Genomic DNA, 20,109 nt, shown 5'->3' on the forward strand with positions numbered 1-20,109 from the left:
AATAAACAATATATAATACAGGAATTTTAACCTGAGAAGAGCCTTTAATCTACATTCACTTAGCCTACTGGACTGTTATGTGCACCTGTCACAGTCCAGTAGCCTTCAAAAGCCAAAATAAAAATTACCAAGGCTAAGTTCATAATAAATATTAACCTCTGAATTTATTGATTGTTTGATAAAATTTTATAAAGGGTCAATAAAATTATAAAACTTTGTTCAGTCACTGTGCACAGAGCAGGGGGTGGGTGTGTGTGTGTGGGGGGGGGGGCACATCTGACGTCAGAATGTTGCTACAGCCATGAGGGTTTAATATGAAGTACAGTGTTCGTCCTTTTAAGAAGTGTGATCCATCAGCACCGGGCTCGTCTGTGGGCCTATCGGAAGGTTAGCAGTACACAAAAGACTGCTTTTTAAGGTAGCCTAGCCCTGATACACCTCCCTCATTTTCTGCACTGTCTGGAGCAGTCCACAGTGCAGAATACAAACTATGAGTAGGACGACTGAGACCGACGATGCAGCGTTGTGCGTAATGAAGGGTAGTCTGGAATAAATCGCTGCGTAGAAACGCAGAAAGACAAAATGGGAATGGCGAGTGAGGACCTGCTCGTGACACTCCAGATACTACCTGGTTTCTTTTCCAACTGTCTGTTCCTCGCCCTGTACGACTCCGTGGTGCTCGTGAAACGCGCTGTGTCGCTGCTCAGCTGCTCCGGGACCGCCGGCTCCGGAGAGTGGCGCCGTATGCTGACCTCAGCCGGGCTCCGCTCCATCTGGAACAGCTTCCTACTGGACGCCTATAAGCAGGTAAATTCCCGACCAACAAATGTTTGTTTAATACGGATTACAGTGCTTTGAGTTAACTAAGCAACCTTCTGATGTCTGTCATCAAACTTTACATATAGGCCACAAGTCTCCACCTGTCTAACCTACGACCGTGTTCAGCAAAGTGCCGGTGTTTCGGGTTAACAGTGCCGGTGTTTCGGGTTAACAGTGACCCTGTTACTTCCAGCCCAATGCGTCTGTGGCTGTCTAGATACAAACAAGAAGAGAATACGGCCGTCCTATGAATGCTTCTTTGTTTAGTCTTCATTACTCAGCCGTCGAGTAAAGTTTAATGTTGTTCTAAAGCTTTTGATGGTTCTCTTGTTTGAATTTGCAGTCCATCCAGTTAAACTGCCTCTCAAGCCGGCTTTGGAAACAGTTCAAACCATTCATTAGAAATTTTGAAACGTCATCATAAAGTAATTAAAACTAATAGCTCACATTACTTTGAAAAGTGTAATTGAAAAAGTTACACTACCATTACATTTTAATAGGGTAACTTGTAATCTGTAACCTATTACATTTCCATAGCAACCCAACACTGCCCCCCAGACCTGTGAATGGCTTTCTCTTATACAATTTCTAAATAAACCTTGTCTTTGGAGCCTATTTGAGTCAATATATGTCACAAGAACTATTCAGGCTTTTGAAATGTAAAAAAGGAAATCAAAGCTGGGAGATTAGTCTTGTGCATCATTATCACCACTGTTTGACTGTGGGCGTAGGATAAAACAATTCATACAGCATACAGCCAGCCATCTTAAATTAACTATTATGTTAGGAGCCTTAATGCAAAAACATTAAATTATTCTGATTAAATTTTAATTTGTAACACACACACATAGTGTGACAGATAGACAGGAAAGGCCCTTCCTGCTTTCTGTGATCACCTATAGCCTACATTTATTTTAATGCAGTCTAATTCACGTCATAACTTTGTTCTCATCTTCATGTTTTTCTGTTTCTGTTGTCAGACAACTGAATAAATACTATGTTGACAAGCAGCCATTAACAAGCTCCTGTAAAATAGTTATTTTATGATGACACTGTCAGACAAAACAGACAGAAACTGTACTGTACTCATGTTGATCATTTATAATTCAGCCTAATATTTTTCGCCCTCCTTAGTTTATGTCAGGTGGGGCGGAGGTCATTAAGTACACGGGTTGCCTATCTGTTCCCTCTGTTAATTACTCTGTTCACATCAATATTGTTTTCTACTATATGAGACGTAGGAGCTCCATAAAGCAAGAATGTCTTACTGGGAAATTATTAGTTGCACTTACAGTTAACTGTTAGCCCTCAGTAAGGCTTGTTACATTTGGCAACTAGAGTATAGCAACCTGTCAGCAGTTGTGTGATACAGTGTAATATCATACAAGTGCTGACAGGTTTGAAGTCATAAATTGAAATTAATTCAACAATTAAGATTTTTTTGCATTGCTTTGGAACAAAATGCCAGTTCAATAACAGATAGACGTTCCTTAATTTGGACCCTCTTGTGCACAAGGCATTTTTACATTTTTAAATTTCTATGGTTTTATTCTGTATGGAGTTGCACTGCCCTTGAGAAACGCTATCTCATTCTGCCCTGTACAAGTAGCTACATGGTCAGAATGACAATAAAGTCTTTGAATCTTTGAATCTTGAAGCTATGTTGATATTTATTTTCCAAATGTGTTTTTGATAAGTTACAGTATATCAATGTCAAGCTGTCAGTAAATTATCTTATTTATTTGTTGTATATGAAAGTGGAGGAGGTTTACAGATCCAAAGTTCTCACATTTGAACAAGACCTACAGAAAATGGTACTATCATGGAAACTTCTTTAACTTCCTAATCTAAGACTTTATTGTCTAAGTCAGGCTCAGAGACGGCTGACTGCAAATTGTGTATGTGTAGGAGGAATCTGGCATAACCTGCAAACCTGGATCAAAGGTGTATGTAAAATCCTGTATGAGGAATTAAACAAACTGGCAGTCTGGTTCTTCAAAGAAGTAGCCAGAGAAGTGATTTTAATTGGGGTGTGTGCTTAGTGGGTTTATGAGGACAAGCTAGTCTGGTGTGGCCTCCATCCAGAAGGAGAAAGTGTGGAAGAATTGACAGCTTGAAGCGTTCTAGGACTGATCATCCTCTCTTCTCCAAGCATTTGGGAAGAGAGCCGATGGTGGTTGACTGGTTTTGTTGGTTTACGGGGCATCGTTTATTTGGTGTTGAGGTGCGAGGCGGGGAAGCAGTGAAGTGCACTCAAGTGTATCACTGCAAAGTCTTATATTTGATTTGTTTTATGATTCACTGTCTTGTTAAAATCCGTAGAGCTGTCCCCGACTAAGGATTTACAAAGTCGAATCACAATCGTCAAGTCCTGCCTATAGTTGACTGATAGTCGAATCATGTGTGTTTTTGTGCGAGGCGATTGCGAGCGGGGAGGTGTTACACATGGTAGCTCCGCTTTAATCTTGAGAAGCTGCAGAGCTGCAGTCTCTATTCATTCAACTTACACAGTAAATTTCCAGCTAAACTGAGGCTTTTTGAAGACCCCTTTCTCTCTCTCGCCTGTCATTCACCGGTCTTATGCAGAGTTTGCGTGCATTACTGCTGCCAACAACTACATGTAAGTAGCTGGCTATTTAAAAACGCTATAATCTTTGTGTGGTTCATCAACGGTGATAAATTATCCGAAAGTCCCGCGAGGTGCGAACAACTCGGCACAACACCAGTGAAGCCGGGGCTCTGTCAAGGGGGTAAGCCAGAGATCGAACTGCTTTGGTGCTGCCTTGTTTCACTGCGAAGCTTCAACTGTGAGATTGACAGTCGAATCAGGCTCCGCCCATCGAACCATCAAATCTTCGACTGTTTGGGGTCAGCTCTAAAAATCTGAGTTCATTGTAGGTCTGAATAACAAAAGCCCCACACACAACTTTATTTATTTATTAGAAAAATTTTTCTTTATTTTCTTTCTCCCATAAATTTTTATCATGGAGACAATTAAAGTCAGAGAGAGTCGGAGAGTCTGTCTGCAAGAAACACGTTTTACATCATTTATCCTCATTTCTGTTCAGTCACATGTGAGGCTGATCATTCCTGTGTTTAGTCCATAAATACAACAATAAAACATAGCCAACATGTAGCCTAAAGAGTCGGACAATAAACTGCACTAAAGTCTATAAATAAATAAAGTAAGCCTGCACATCCAGCCATCTCACCGACTGCATCTGATGAAATCAGCTGATGAAAGAATAAAGCGCTGCGCTAGCGTTGGGTTGATATGATGGAATGCAGTGATTGACTTGCGAGTGATGTGACTTCAAATAAAGTGTATGCAGTAGTGTTAAAGGATATCAGAAGAGGAAATAAACGGAAAGCCTAAAACTGAGCGTCGACTTTGATATGAGTTACATCATTTTAATTTCCACAGGGCCAACATTTAGCCTCAGAATCAATAAATCTAAATGCAGATAATATCAGCATTGTGCCAGTAGAAATGATCCTGTGCCTCTGAGCAGCAAAAGTCTCTACAGCTGTTAGACTGACAGCTGATCCAGTCATCCAGTCGTCATCACAAACGGACGTCTGCTTTACGTGATGCTTTGGAGGAAAGGACATTTAATTTCTCTAAAAACATATTTCCTCGTTCCTTCTCTCCTGGCTTGACAAGTGAGGGAAACATAGATGCAATTAACAGACTTGAGAAGGACCCACGGAAAGGACTTGCTGATCTACTTCAAACTAATCGCTATCTGAAGGCTTGAGAAGGAGCTCCTGGTCAATGATTTATAGTAGTATGTATTAAGTAAGTATGTCTTAGTCAGTAGCTTTTGTCATATGCACACATACATGTTGATATAAATTTATGTATCTTTCTGTTATTCTTGCATTCTTTGTTTTGTGTTATCTTTCTCACAGTCTGAGGAGCTGACGGTAAGAACAATTCACCCTACATGCAGTGCTTGAAGTGGGCCAGAACGCACCGGTACACAGTTCCGGCACCTCGATATTTTACTCTTTGGCGTACCGGGACATTTTCTTGCATACCGGCACTTCTTCCAAGCTGCCATTACTCTACTCCTCTCCATATCAGGTTCTCTGGTCGCTACGTGACGCTAACGTGTTCCCGTTCTCACATGCCTGCTAAACTTTGTTGGCGGAGAGAGACGAGGGAGAAGAGAAGCTCGGGTGCTTTTCAAGCAACCATGTGCAGAAAGTAGCTCATCAGTGTCACTTTTCGTGAACCTACCAATCACAGCCTGGATGGGGCAGGACATTTAAAAATGATTAGTGCATTATATTCCATTCTATTTTTATATTTTGAATTGTCACCTACCTGGCCTGCTGAGTTGTCGGCAGCTCGCGGGACTTCCAGATAATTTATCAGTTGATGAACCACACAAAGAATGTTTTATAGTTTTTAAATAGAACCGCGACATGCATGCAGTTGTCGGCAGCACGGCATGCACGCAAAACTCTCCACAAGACCGGTGAATGGCAGGAGAGAGAGAGGGAGAGAGAGAGAGAGAGAGAGATAAAAGGGTCAGTTTAGGTGATTCGACTTTCAGTCAACTATAGGCAGGACTTGACGATTGTGATTCGACTATGTAAATCCTTAGGACAGCCGTAATACTGTTAAAATATCTTCTTGTATTGTTCTCGTGACCCAAATGTGCCGTCAAACCCCTAATCTGAGCCCTTATGTTTTCACCACATTACAACAGTACAATCAGTAAACCTTTAAAATTTAATTTTATGATTATGACAAGTTATTACATAGCATTAACAAATCAGAGACTCACTACCATGTATTTCTTGCACAACAATTTAAAGTGTGACCAGTGAATATATTAATATTATACTAACATTTTACATTCATTGTTGGGGGGGGGTACTGGCACCTACTTTTTCCCAATTCAAGCACTGGCTACATGTACGTTGTTGTAATATTATAGTTATAATAAGACAAACCCCCCGCGCACAGTGGAAGCTGTGTTGCATCGTGAGGTCTCAGCCACAGGGTGGACTTGGCCCATGCTTGACATCCAGCATAACATCTGTTGCTCTGCAGCTGTAAATAATGTCCTGGTATGCCTGACACCTGCAGAGGTGCTGGTCCTGCTTCCTTGAGACTTTGCAGGCTTCACACAGTCTGGACGGTGAGAGCTGCAGTAGATGGGGCTGTTGTTTTAGTTTTATTCCTGGCAGACCCAGCTCAAGTCTGTCATAGGTTTCCAAATGACAACGTTGGGGGACAACTGCCTCCACAGCTTTTGAAATGTGCCAGCAGCATGGTGGCCTACACCAGTGTTTAAGAGGCAGATGAATACTTTAATTGAGTACTTGACATCTTTAATTCATAAAAAAAATAGTAAAATCTACAAATTTACATATTGTACGTGCTCCGATAGAGAAATGTGACTGTAACGATATGGGCAATAGTCCTTGTTCTTCTGAAGGCCCATACCAACTAATGTTCTTGGTATGTAAGCCTATCCACAGCTGCTTTAGGGTGGTTGCATTTTTTCAGCTATCAGCAGTTTTCTTGTTTTGCGGTCTAGTTTCTTTAGTTCTTTCAGTTTCCAATTGATGATGTTGAAAATGTAGGTGACAACTGGGACAGTAAGGGTGTTGATTTTCTATCCTGTTGATGGCATTCAGTTCTGATTTAAGCAGCAGTTGTATTATTCTGTAGTACTCTTTTTGAACTTTGTCTTTAATTTTTGTGTGTTGTATCCCATCTCCTTCATTCACACCAAGGTATTTGTATGTGCCTACTTGTTCTACATCTTGGATGGTCATATCTGGATCAATCTCAATATTTTCAGGGTTAGTTAGTTTGCATCTTTTGAAAGTAGCTTTGACACATTTGTCAAGGCCGAATTCCATTCTAATATCATCACAAGCCTTTGACAATAACAAGTAAGCCTTTCTGTTCATCATCGTTTTCAGCATAGGTCTTCAGGTCACCCGTGTAGAACAGTGGCCTGTACTACAAAGCGAGGTAACTGGCTTATCCAGGTAACTTCAGGAGTAACTTGGTGACGTCGGGTGTAACTTCTAGATTAACCCGTACTACGAAAGATGGATAGGTGTTACCCGAGGTCTGTTGCCATGGCAATTTACGCTGCATCTCTAAACTGCTCTGAGCAGGTTTTGTTCATGGTTAACTCGAGGTTACCCTGCATGTGGACTGCACACCACATCAAGAAAAATTGGAACTTCCCTGAAATTAATGTAATAAAATATCAAAAATCACTGTTTTCTTCTGAATACGCCCAATCCAAGGCAAAGTCTCTTCGGTGCATGGTAGTGATTGTGGGCTAAACTCACGAGTATTTCCTCACTGCTTAATCTGATTGCAAAGTCTAATCTAACTTTCCACTGCATGTATAATACACGGCAGACGTGTGTGTGATGTTGCAGCCTTGCAAAGTGAAGTTTCTCTCATAAATGTATGACTATAATGTCAGATAATATTTAAGTTTTTTACTTGTAGATTAATCTTTCATCATTTTGTCTCAGATTATTCCCCCTCTCCGCTGGCTCCTTTTTTTCTATTACAATGGACCTTATGTGCAGTTGTACCTTTTCATCTTTATCATATTAGGCTACACATAAATAAAGGAGCCCATAAAATACATAACAGAGATTTGAACTACAATTAGAACACTGAGAAGATAATTAGGCAACAATTTTACTCAACGCGATGCCAACAAGCTTCTATGGCTTTGTTGGCTGCCACGATATTAGATTTAGTCTTTTACGTGTCTTTAAACTCCTCATATCCCGACACAATCCATGTGCATTCTTATGGGGAAAATACGGAGCATGCGCCGTTGACACCAAACTCTGTCTGCACACCAACCACAACAATTTTATGTGAACGCGCACCAACTCCAATTAAGTTAACACTGACTCAACTAACCGACATCTTATCCACCGTCGTAGTACCGTTTAACTCACTGAGTTTGCCTGATAACCACGAGTTAACTCTGAGTAGGTTGAACTCCCTTCGTAGTACAGGCCACAGGTGGTTGATGACTCTGTTGCCTGTCTTGTAACCGTATCCGCTGTTATTCAGAAGAGAGGATAGTGGAGCAAGAGCAATGGAGAAGAGAAGTGGTGAGAGAGAGTCTCCTTAGAAAATTCCATTGTTGATATTGATCTGTTTGGATATTAAAGTTTGTTGTGGTTGATGTGAGGGTTTTCTACTGCGTCATGTTTCTTCTGATAAAGGTTGTCATGATAGGCGAGGTGTTGTACATTTCTAGGCACTTTGTTATCTGGATATGGGGGAAGAGTCAAATGTCTTTTTATAGTCGACCCAAGCTTTTGTAAGGTTCTTTTTTTGAGCAGCTGATCTTTGCATCCGTAGCTCCCTTTTTGTTCCATTGGTAGTAGGTTGTTGTCCGCTAGGTGCTCGTAGGTTCTAGTTGTTATTATGGATGTTAGGATTTTGTACATTGTAGGGGGAGGCATGTGATAGGCCAGTAGTTTTTGGTGTTGTTGGTTTCCTCATTTTTTCCATCAAACTGCTATGATAAAGGCTCGCTGGGAGGTGGCCACTAGGCTGAGGCGTTGGTTGCCAAGGTGGGAAAAGAGTTTTTTGAAGACCCCAGACTCCCGGCCTGCTGCCAACCAGCTAGCAGCGAGACCTGCCTGTTTCCTGCCCAGCTAGCGCTCCTGCAAACCCACTGCGGCTGCGTTGCAGATTCTGAAGTGCGGCTGTGAATTTGCCACACGCCTCGGACTCTGCACGAAAGTGTTAAATGTTTGACTATAACTGAATTTGAGCATGTAGATGTGTTAGGGGCATGACTGTTATCAAGCACGTAAAGTTTGGTACAGATTTCATCATGTAACATATAACAACTTCATGTATCATGGCAAAGCGTTTAACTTCTCCGCCACACCACCGCCATGCTAACTGCAAACTCATAAGTTTTACAACATGGCTTCATCAATGTGTTAAGGGTTTTCTGGGACAGGTTTGAAGTTGATATGGTTAACACGCTAGGAGTAGCCAATCGTAGCGTAAAGTGTGTCATTTCCTGTTGCCAGCAGGTGGCGCTATGACTTTAAGTGAACGTTGGCATGTGGATGAGTACATCCAGGGGCTGCTCTGTAGTGGGCGCTAGCAACCCATTTTGAAACCCATAAAATACAAAAATTTTTGGGGAGTTTTCGAGCACGTTTAGGCTTCCAAAATTGAGGTTACTTTGCAGAAAAAAAGAAAAAAAATTCCTTCAGTTCCAATAGGGACCCCGTACGTTTCGTGCTAGGGCCCCAATATGGCTCTGGTGTCTTTTCTACTATTTGTGTTGTACAGAGGGAGACCGTACAACAGATAGGCGCGCGCATGTGTGTGTGCGAGACACATTTGCTCTCTCTCTAAAGTGGAGTCATGTGCTACTACATGTGTCTTCTTGTAATTGTACAAGTATAGTGCAAAAGTGTGAATATATATATTGTACAAGTTTTATTTTGAAAAAGTGTGTATATTAGAAAGGTTGACTATAAAAGATGTTGACTGAAATTCAGTGATTAAAACATTATTAAGCAATACTTATTGGTGAACATACAGCTACGAGTCCCCTTCACAAGACCTTCCCTTCACAGTTTTAACAGCTTTATAATACAACTGAGAAACCCTAAATATGGACGCTTTTACAAGACTTAAAATATGGAAAGAATCTGTTAACAGATGAAGACCAAGCTCACTTTACATCTTCTTGATGTGTGTAGTCTGTGAGTAAAGATTAATCCCTATTTTTACCTCAGGTGAAACTTGGCTGCGAGGCTCCCAACTCCAATGTGGTAAAGGTGCCTGATGGCCCTCGGTGGAGCAGCAGTATCAGTAATATGACTAATGTGCCACCTGGTGCCAGGAACCGAAATGGAGAAGAGTGCCGCCTTCTGGATTTTGAGTCATCAAATCGCCCTCTGGTGGTAAACTTTGGCTCAGTCACCTGACCCCCCTTCATCAGCCACCTGCCAGCTTTCCGGCAGTTGGTGGAGGACTTCAGTGATGTAGCTGATTTCCTCTTAGTGTACATTGATGAGGCTCACCCATCTGATGGCTGGGTGGTCCCTCCTATGGGCACTTGCTCTTTCAACGTCCGAAAACACCAGAACCTGGAGGAGAGGCTGGGAGCGGCGCGCAAACTCATTGAGCACTTTTCTCTGCCACCGCAGTGTCAGCTGGTGGCCGACTGCATGGACAACAATGCTAATGTGGCTTATGGTGTGTCCAATGAACGGGTGTGTATAGTACAACAGAAAAAGATCGCCTACCTGGGCGGTAAGGGGCCTTTTTTTTACAGTCTAAAGGATGTACGACAGTGGCTGGAACAGAGCTACAGTAAACGGTAGGAGTAATCAAGTACAGGGGAAGACATGTCCCCTATTTCAGTAGGGAAGTCATTCAGTTTTATATAATTTGTATAAAAGGTACAAATCAAAAGCTGTGTTATAGTCAGTAGAGGAAAGTCCATTTTCTCAAGTACTGTACATGAGTATTTTGAACTTCTACTCTGCCACAATACCGAGAAAATATATACATTTATTCGATACCTTTAATTTGTAGTTACTTTACAGATTTATAATAATAATACAAAATGTAATTCACAAATAAATTGTGATGTATGATTGAAGACTTTATTGATCCCTTGGACTGAAATTCACAAGCTACCCAGCAGTATATATAGAAAAAATAAGTTCCACCATTACCAGCTGCAACATTAAAGTAATGTACAAATGAAGGGCTCAATAATTACAATTCAATAATATAATGCACATTATTCTGAAATGGGCCATTCTGCATAAAGAATACCTTTACAGTACATACAAAGTGTTACTACTTACTGTCTATTTACTGTGGTATTGCTTATTTAAAAAAACATCTGAGTACTTCTTCTACCCCGGTATTGATTATATCAACTGCCAAAAAGCTGTAATGTAATTTTATTTTACTTTTGAAATCATCATCACCCAGTCCAGCAAACTAGCTAACTGATTGAAGGCAACCTATAAAGCCGAGGTTGAGTTTGTATTAAATCTGTTATTATGCCCTGCTGCTGAAATCCTTTTTTACGTGATTTCCATTTAAATTAAAAATCAAATAACTTAATACAGAAGAAATCACAATTTCCCATTTTTAAAATAGTAATACATTTTAAAGGATTTCATGGAGAGTTTAATATAGAACTTTGTTTCACTGTGGTCATGTTAACTTGTATGTATGTATGATTATTATCACGATTTATCTACCCTTCCTTTCTCTGGAAAAATGTTCATTCATACAGTAGATACTGACTATGGTACATACTGACCATGGTTCTCCATCTGACAGCTCAATGTACAGATCTTCAGTTTTTTTTCCTTTCCCTATAGTTACTATAAAAACCATTCACCCCCTTTAAGTGTTTTCATGTTTACATTATTGAATCAAACATGTTAATGTTTTTTGACACTGACCTACAGAAACCCTTTTAATGTAAAAGTAAAAACAGATCTTTCCAGTGTGATCTAGGTAGTAAGTAATTACCCCCTCCAAGTCTGTAATTAGTAAATGAGCCTGTCTGGGCAGGTTATGCGTCACACATCTGGACAATTTTTCCAGCAACAAATTGGGCTTATTGTCATGCCGTAAAACAAAATTTCTCCCAATTGGCCGTTTTCTTCGCAGACTGGATCAGGTTTTCTTTGAAGGATTTTTCTGTGTTCATTCACCTATTACACTCATGTTTGCAGCAGAGAAGCAAACCCCACAGCATGATGTAACCACTACCTGCCCTCCCAGTGGGAACTGTTTTTTATAATAATGCAGTGTGGTGCTTACACGGTTATTTGGGGTAAATAATCCAGCACGAATTATGGGCAAGCCAGAAAGGGGTTTAGCTCCCCCAAATTTTGGCTTTAGCGGGCTGTCGAAAAACTGATAACTATTACCATTTCTAATGCTTTCACCAAAAGTCAACTGTTTACCTATTTAAAGTAATATAACATTATGTATGTGACACTATGGTCTTGACCTAAACCTAACAAATAGTTTTGGTGCCTGAACCTAATCAAACTGGACCCTTTCACAACGTTAAACACTGATAAAAGGCATCTCATAGAAAGATAAAGGTTTAGCTACGTTGTGCGTTTATGAGACACCAAAGGGTGTGACAGAGTACCAGTTATTTGATGACTGCCTGCTTCATTATAGCTGTTCTCCTGGCTGTTTCCCCCTTTTTTTTACCCCGCATGATGAAATATCAAGCCCATCCACTATACTGCTATTCAGTAAAGCCAGTTAATAAAAAAGAAATCACATAAATCAGAGTATTATGTTTCTTTCATAACATAATATTACAAATGAGTAGAGGGTCACTTAATTTCCATTTACAATACTTACCCTAACAATATCATGAGCATTACAGATGTATAACCTGTCTGCACAGTTTTTCAATAGTGTGAAATAACAGAGCAGGATAATAAACATTTAGTAAAGATGAGTTATTTCTCCCTGTTATCTTTTATAAAGTTCTATTTTTTTTTTCACTTTCAAATGTGTTTTATGTCCTAAAACTAAATATCTTAATGTAAACTCAGCTCAGATCTTAGGATTCAAATCTTAGGATTTCGATAACATGGAACCATTTAATAGCTTTAAATTTTCTGAGCTGTTATGTTGGATATGTTGGAAAAAAGGATCTGTTTGGTAAGGTTGAAGAGATGGCATTTAATCTTAAGGACACACAGTTTGTTCTGATCACAGTGACAAAGGTGTGCAAATGAAAACCTTTGACGAAAGAGTCCCCGTCTCGGTCTCTGGTTGGATAGTGAACTGCACCTGGTCAACATGACACAGAACCATTGCATCTCTTTTCATTGTCAATCTGGTAAAACTACTTCTGTCTCAGTAACTGATATAGACTTCCCTGTTTCCATTTCATCTACTGTACTTTTCTTCTACTAAAGTGAAATGTTTTTTATTTTTTAATATGTCAAAGGAGAGATAACAAAGTGGAAAATAAAGGACAATGTTTGCTGCTAAAACTACTGTATAAGTTGTCTTTATGTCCCATTTGTTTTGTGTGGGGGGGGGAGAGGGGGTTTTGGGCAATATTGTCCTAAGAAGATACAACATTATATCATCTTTATCAAGGAAACTAAACATGATTTGAAATAAGGCTAACATTAACAGTACAGCAAAGGTTTACATAGCGATACACTTAATTGTTTTTGTCTCATAGCTGTTTTGTCCAAACTCTACATATTTTTTCAGCTGTTGAAAAAGATGGAAGCTCAACATACATTGTGGTACATTGGCGATGATTCCAGTCAGGATGCTTTCTGTTGCTCCTCTGTAAAACAAGAACGTGGCACAGGAATTTTGATTTCTCAAATTTCCTTTGGAAATACAGCTGTTTCTGAGCTTCCTTCACCAGCGTGGAGATGTGAGATGACCATGGCAGGTTTTCTGTAATGCTGATTCCCAGGAACCTGAAACTGTTCACCTGCTCCACCTCAGCACCACTGATGTAGACAGGAGTGTGTCTTTATCTCCTTTAACATCATAGTTATTTCATTTCAAGGCTAATGTGCTGAATTATAGAACCAAAGAAAAATTCAAAATTGTTATGGACAACAGACTAAAGAGCTTTTTTAATGTGTTTCAGTAATGTTTTCCGGGTTTGCTTACTTGAACCATCACTACACCACAGCCCCCTTACACCATGTTCACCTGTCTGTCATCAAGGTACACCAGTGGTTAGGCCTTACAGGACCCAGAGGTACTTATATGAAGTACAGGGTCAGTAAACCATATTCACAGTAAGGTTACTGTCTCACTGAGAATTCAGTTTTACATTGTTGAGATAAACAAATGTGAGGCCAAGAGGAAATGCTTGTTAAGTTTCCTGGAAAGTGATGAAAGGACAGGATTGTAGGTGGGGGGATAAGTGGGGGTGTAGACCCCCTCCTCTGTTCAACGACTGCTTCTTGAGAACTTAACAAGGCTTCAGAGCGTTGTGTGGAGAGGGCCAGGCAGAGTCGGGGATTGAAAATCTGCTGGCCGGCAGTGAGCTGCTAAACTTGGGGGAGAAGAGCAGGGAGCAGCACTGCAACCATTGGACAAATAAACACCCGTAGTCGGTCGGATTCTGCTCTGACAACTACGCCGTTAACTGCTTGTATTGAATTAGCTTTTTGCTTTAGTTTTTAGGATTTCAACATTGATTTATCTTCACTGGAGCTTCTCAGTAGCTAACTTCCCTGCACATCCGGTTCCAGTGTTGTTGTTAGCGTCGTTAGCTCTGTCGGACTACGACTTCATATTTATATAAAAAACGGACAAAACTGGACATTACCTGGAGAAAAGAAAGGAGGTTGAACTACCTGGTGAGTTCAGAAAACGTGTCTGTAACTTTATTCCAGCTATCATTGTACTGTGACCAAGTTAGCATAGCATAGCCCTGATCGATCCTAACTCCATTCAGAAAACAAACATTTTAGAAGTTGTTGTCCTGCTGTCTTGCTGACAGACCTGACAAAGCAAGAAGTCATATGTTTAACAAATCTGCATCATGTTGTAGTTATTTCAGCATCAGTTTAATCCGTTTATTGCTATTTAATCACAGCAAAATGTTTACTTTGGGTTCATACAGTTGTAGTAATGGCAAGTTGTGTTTATTCATATTATCGCATTCAAATCGCCTTCTCACGTTGCGTGTGAACCAGCGAATGTACTCACGCGAGGAAAGCGTTGCGAGGCGAAAATTCACGGTTGGTCTGAATGCCACATAACGACCATGACAACTGTTGTTATCACAGCTGGGAGCACTAACGAACTGGCAGTATCGACTATCCTAGCTAACGATCCCACAGAGGTTAAATAAGTGAGTTTCCCTACCAGTCAGTCAGAACTGAAGAATTCTCTTGGATGAGGAACGAAACGCCTTCTATTATCTTCAACCAAGTCCAGTTGCCCTTGACTTTAACCTTCGTTGGATAATGGCTATAAGAGATTTTTTGTACATTTTGACATGATACATGTGCCACGGAAATTATGTAGGCAAAAGGTGCCGCGGGGGCTGCTTCGTTGAAGGTCACGCTACATCTGCACAACACAAACCGTGAGTCATGAACATGTAAATATCTGCCAAGTTGTCTTTCTCTGCACATTAATTGTATTAATCTCTATTCTATTATTCTTTGATAACTTGCCTTTGTTTATTGTAGGCAGGATAAGCGGTTGACGATGGATGGATGGAATGGATGTTATTAAGGTTATGAGTTCCTGCATTTAGCCACTTTTCATCTATAAATGTTATAGCTGAAGCATACATAGTTGTTATATATTCATATTCACTGCATGTCCCAGATACTGTAAAACATTTCCTCCACATATTGTTGCTGCATTATGATGGGGAGAGCCCTGTGTTTAATGATGAAAGTAATCAATGTGATTGTCCATGTTGACACAACCTCTAGCATGTTTACCTATAACGTACATTTATAATGTACTGTTTCTGATCCCACCCACTTTATCAAAGTGCGCCACAGGTGTGGCAGGCAAGCGTGGCCATGAAATTACCAACAAACTGCATTTGGCATTCCCTAAACGCAATGGGCAACAATCTGTGCAGTGCCACAGGATTTATGAAATTACAGTATTAAGTCGAGGGCTATGAACAAAAATGTATAAGTGCTTTACAAATGGCCCTTTGGCAATAAATAACTGTCAAAATAATTAAATTGTCAAAGGTCCAGTGTGTGATATTTCTGATCTACTGAATCTACTGACATAAATCAGAATCAGAATCAGTTTTATTGCCAGGTATGTGTACACATACGAGGAATTTGACTCAGGATTGTACATTGCTCACGATGTGCTTACTTCTACAATAATACCATAACACAATAATAAAATATTAATAAAATAAAATCAGACACAAACTACAGAATAGACAGCACTAATATACACACTATGAACAAAACAATAAAGACATATTGACTGCAATATAATATACATAATCACTGGTGACCCTACTTCACTAGCAAGGACCACAATCAACAGATACGATTAAATGATTTATTGATGAACAAAATACAAAAATGGCTGAGGCTTGCAGTTGCTGAATAGACATTAGAAAGCATTGTGGGTAAGCTACGATAGGGAAATCTGCCATCGCACCATTGCACGATGAACCCTCAAAACGGCTTCCAGTTATTTGAGAGAACATTGGCTGATCTGAGATCTTTGAGATCTGAACGAACGTAGTGATGGTATGCTTGGGAATACCAGCAGCACATGAACTGTATCGAGTGATCGGGACTGACACTGTGGGAGGTTGAAATGGTAGCTCCGATCTTGGAGGAGTGACCGGAGTAATGGATGGGAGAAATGCCTGACAAAAGAGTACTTGACGGAAGTGCTGGTGGAACTGAATTTTGACTGGAATTGAATCGGTACTTGCTGGTGGAACTGGAATCGAGTGACTCTGAGACGATCTGACATGGTTGTGCCAGATGCCAGAGTTGCAAACAGTTTACATGGCTCTTGAAAGGGTTCAGAGATGACTGGGCTTAGAAGAAAAGAAAGAAAGAGCAAAAGACAAGTAAGTTGACCCGATTGATTAGACTTGGTTAGCTTTATTGGAACGCAGTGTTGTTTATGGAATGAGTCTGAATTGCAGGTATGACAACAAAGGTCAAGCAAAGGGGAGATGCAGTGAAGTGAAACCAAGGAGAGCGAGTGTGAACGTAGTTTCTAAGGTTCGAGACAAGGGATGTTGTTGTACTAGTTGTGATTGTGGCTGAAGCTCTTCAAAGCTGGCCTGTAATGTGAGAGAGGCCCATGCTGTTGGTGGTAGAGTTTCAGAGACCATTCGGCTGCAAAAAGTCTTTCCTTATAGAACCCCAAAAACCTGCAGAATAAGTGCCAGCAATGTAAAGATTGGAATTGTCGGGTTTCACAATTGTTTTTGGTAGAAAAAGTTGATCGGCAAGGATTGAGCCAAAGATGTGGGGTGAGGAGGAATTGGAGATTGAACGCTGATTTGGTTAAGCTTTCGATTCAGATTGAAGTGTAAAAAAGATTGTGTCGAGAGTGACTCCTAGAAACTCGAGGGACATGGAAAGACCCACTGTTTTCTGTGCAGACCGTGGAACCCCAAGGTTGGAGAAAACCAGAGGTCTTGATGTTGGTGGGCCGGGAATGGACCCGGAAAGCAGGTTGAGACAGGGTACCATGTGGGGAGTGTGTTACGTTTGTATGGTCAAGTGTACGTATCCTGAATGAACTGCTGAAGCAAACTGTGGATTTGGAAGCAGTGTGTATGTGGATTTTTTGGTAGAACCATGCCTCTAAGTTGGGGCCAGATCTAGAATAATGGCCATGTAATTGTCTATTTGTGTAAGGAGAAAGTGTGCGCAAGCTCTCTGGAGTGGGTGGATGTTCAATCAATCAATCAAACAAACTTTATTTCTCAAGCACATTTAAAACAACCAGGTTGACCAAAGTGCTGTACATTGACATGAAACAATAAATAGACAAAATACAACACCAGACAAAAACAACATACAGTACTCATGCCAGATTAAAAGCCAAGGAATAAAAATGTAATTTAAGTCGCGATTTAAAAACCAGAAGGCTTGGTGCCAGTCTGACATGGAGAGGTAATTCATTCCACAGTCTTGGGGCTGCGACTGAGAAAGCTCGATCGCCCATGCTCTTGAGCCATGTTTTAGGAACAACAAGAAGAGACTGGTTTCAGACCTTAATGACCTTGAAGGAGCATGTGGCTTCAACAGATCAGTAATATTGGAGCTAGTCCATGAAGAGCTTTAAAAACAAACAATAGAATCTTAAAATCAATCTTGTTAAATAACTACCATCATATCTTTTGATGGGCAGGTAGATTTGCGAATCATCTGCGTAGAGATGGAAGCTGATGTTATGTTTTTTTAAGATTGATCAACAACGGAGAGGTCAGCAGAGCATCGCCTGGCTGAGGGCCACAGTGGAGTACCAGTGTGACAGCCAGCATCAGATTGTGTTTACAGCGACCAGGGGTCCATCAGTACGGAGTGACATCGCTATTGATGATGTTATGTTGGAAGGGGGACCTTGCCCAGAAATGGAGATCAAGGCCACCGTGGGAACCTCCAAAGAGATAGAGTAGAAGGCACGAACAGGAGAACAGCTGTGTAGGATGCATGAACCCTGTTGTTTGCACATTACAGACTCCTGACTCCTACATGTCAGTCTGAACATGTAGGGATGTGGGTAAAAGGAAACTTTTCATGTAGTTCTGTTTTCATTGATCAACACATATCAGTTGTGTCATAATCAGCATTTCTCTCTGCAATGTAGCAACAGAAAGCGTGTGAAACTGTGTTTTTCTTCACATTTATATGCATAAGATTAATGCTCATTGCTCAAATAAAGCAAGACGGTTATTCAACAAAAAAAAAAAAAAAAAAAAAAAAAGATTGATCAACAATAGGACTAGTAACAAGACTCCACAGCTCCAGAGCCAGAAACACCTGCAGGAAGTGATAGGAGGAGAGAGGAGAGGGACGAGAAAGCACAAGACTACCGGAAAGGGGAGAAGTTGAGTTAGTAACGTGCAAGTGTTCGCTCAAAACTACTTTGGTTTAAAACAATGTTAACTCAATGTTAGCTTGAAATGGCTGATAGCTCGAAACAATTGTTAGCTCGAAACAAGTGTTAGCTCAAAACGAATGTTTGCTTGAAACGAATGTTTGCTCAAATCAACTTTGGTTTAAATCAACTGTTATATCGAAACAACTGTTAGCTTGATGTTAGCTTGAAACGACTGTGAGCTCTAAAGTCAAATATTTGACATATAAAGAATAAGCATAGTTAGAATTTTTTGCATTATTTTGTTTTAATTTGCAGTGTTAGAAAGGCTAGAGGTGCAAACAGACAGTGAGTTGCTGCTGCCACCCACTGTGTTTTCAATGTAAACACTTGGTTACACAAGACTATTAATGTTGTGTTGCGACTGATTGTTTTATGCCTCCATTCCATCAGATAGCTCAAAAAGGTAAACAATAAAAAGAGCAAGGGTGTCAGGGGTGTGCATAACTGCAACATCAAATCTAGACCGTAGACACACTGGCTGTGGTCCAGACATGGGCCTGGGCTGGTGATAGAGGGGATATTAGTTCCCCTCTATCACCAGCTGATGAATACATCCGAAGGTACGAGGGACAAAGTCATAAATTAAGAAAAATTCATCTTAGGTGTGAAGCAGCAGTGGAATGCCATAAAGTATCAGGGTCATTCGTGCTTGATTAATGATGTTACATCTTGTCACATCCTCTTGAATATATTCAAATAAGGGGAAATACAAACAAACATTGATTCCCATTTCAGATTTGAATGGAAGCATGTTAGATTTTAGAAATAAATGAACAGATGGACATCAACATCATTATTTGTCTCTGTTTGCCAGTCAGTAAGCCAGTCACAGCCGGCCACTGCAACAGATAACCTTGGAAGGACATGTTGACCAGACGTAAAATCAAATAAATCTCATTCACACAAAATAAATAAGATCTCTCCAGCTGATTTCCTGTCTGCCTGGAGCTCACTGTTGGATGTTTGCTGTCTGTCTGTCCTTCCAGACAGGTCAATACTCCATTCACACTCTCTGCCAGTTACCTCACCAAACAGAGGAGCTTACAAGACTTTTTGATCTTTTTGCTGACACAGAATGGTTTCCACTATCTCTCTAAATAGCCGAGACCTTCACACTATCAAAGAAAGTAAAAGTGTATGTTGCATTTGCAAAGAGTACATGACATAACTGCCATAGCTATGATTGTGAATGGACAGTAGTAGAGCAAGAAGTAGTCATGTAATATCTATGTCTTATTGGCCGATTAGTAATTCCAGACAGCAAGTGTTTACCAGTGCAGCTAGCACTGGGCCATGGTGAGGTTCTGTATTTTGAATTGGTGGAAGCAGGGGGCAACTCCAACGCAGCTAATGGCTTCTTGCAATCCTACTAATGTTCTGTACCTTACACCACAAGCTGCTGCTATCCCCCTACTACAATCTCATCAGAGATAAAGGATATATAGTGAAGTAAAATACATGCACGCTGCAAAAACTGAGCTCTCAAAAAAAAGGAAAATATTACTTAAAATAAGCTAAATTATCTGCAACAGAACAAGAATATTTCACTTTCTACTTAAGTCCAAAAAAACTTGAAACAAGTGAAATTCTCTAACATAAAAGCCGCCTGGTAAGAAGAAATATATTTTGCCTTC

General features: G+C 40.4%; 1 protein-coding gene across 1 annotated transcript; it reads left to right on the forward strand.

The window, feature by feature from the left end:
* The first annotated feature begins 328 nt into the window (after positions 1-328).
* dio2 (iodothyronine deiodinase 2) lies at positions 329-12,861 on the forward strand. The gene is made up of 2 exons (XM_046062969.1): positions 329-807; positions 9,598-12,861. The coding sequence occupies exons 1-2, from the start codon at positions 583-585 to the stop codon at positions 10,186-10,188; spliced, it is 816 nt and encodes a 271-aa protein (XP_045918925.1). The 5' UTR covers positions 329-582; the 3' UTR covers positions 10,189-12,861.
* The last annotated feature ends 7,248 nt before the right edge of the window (positions 12,862-20,109 follow it).

Source organism: Micropterus dolomieu, linkage group LG11 (assembly GCF_021292245.1).
Source record: "Micropterus dolomieu isolate WLL.071019.BEF.003 ecotype Adirondacks linkage group LG11, ASM2129224v1, whole genome shotgun sequence".
In the NCBI taxonomy this organism is placed as follows: domain Eukaryota; kingdom Metazoa; phylum Chordata; class Actinopteri; order Centrarchiformes; family Centrarchidae; genus Micropterus; species Micropterus dolomieu.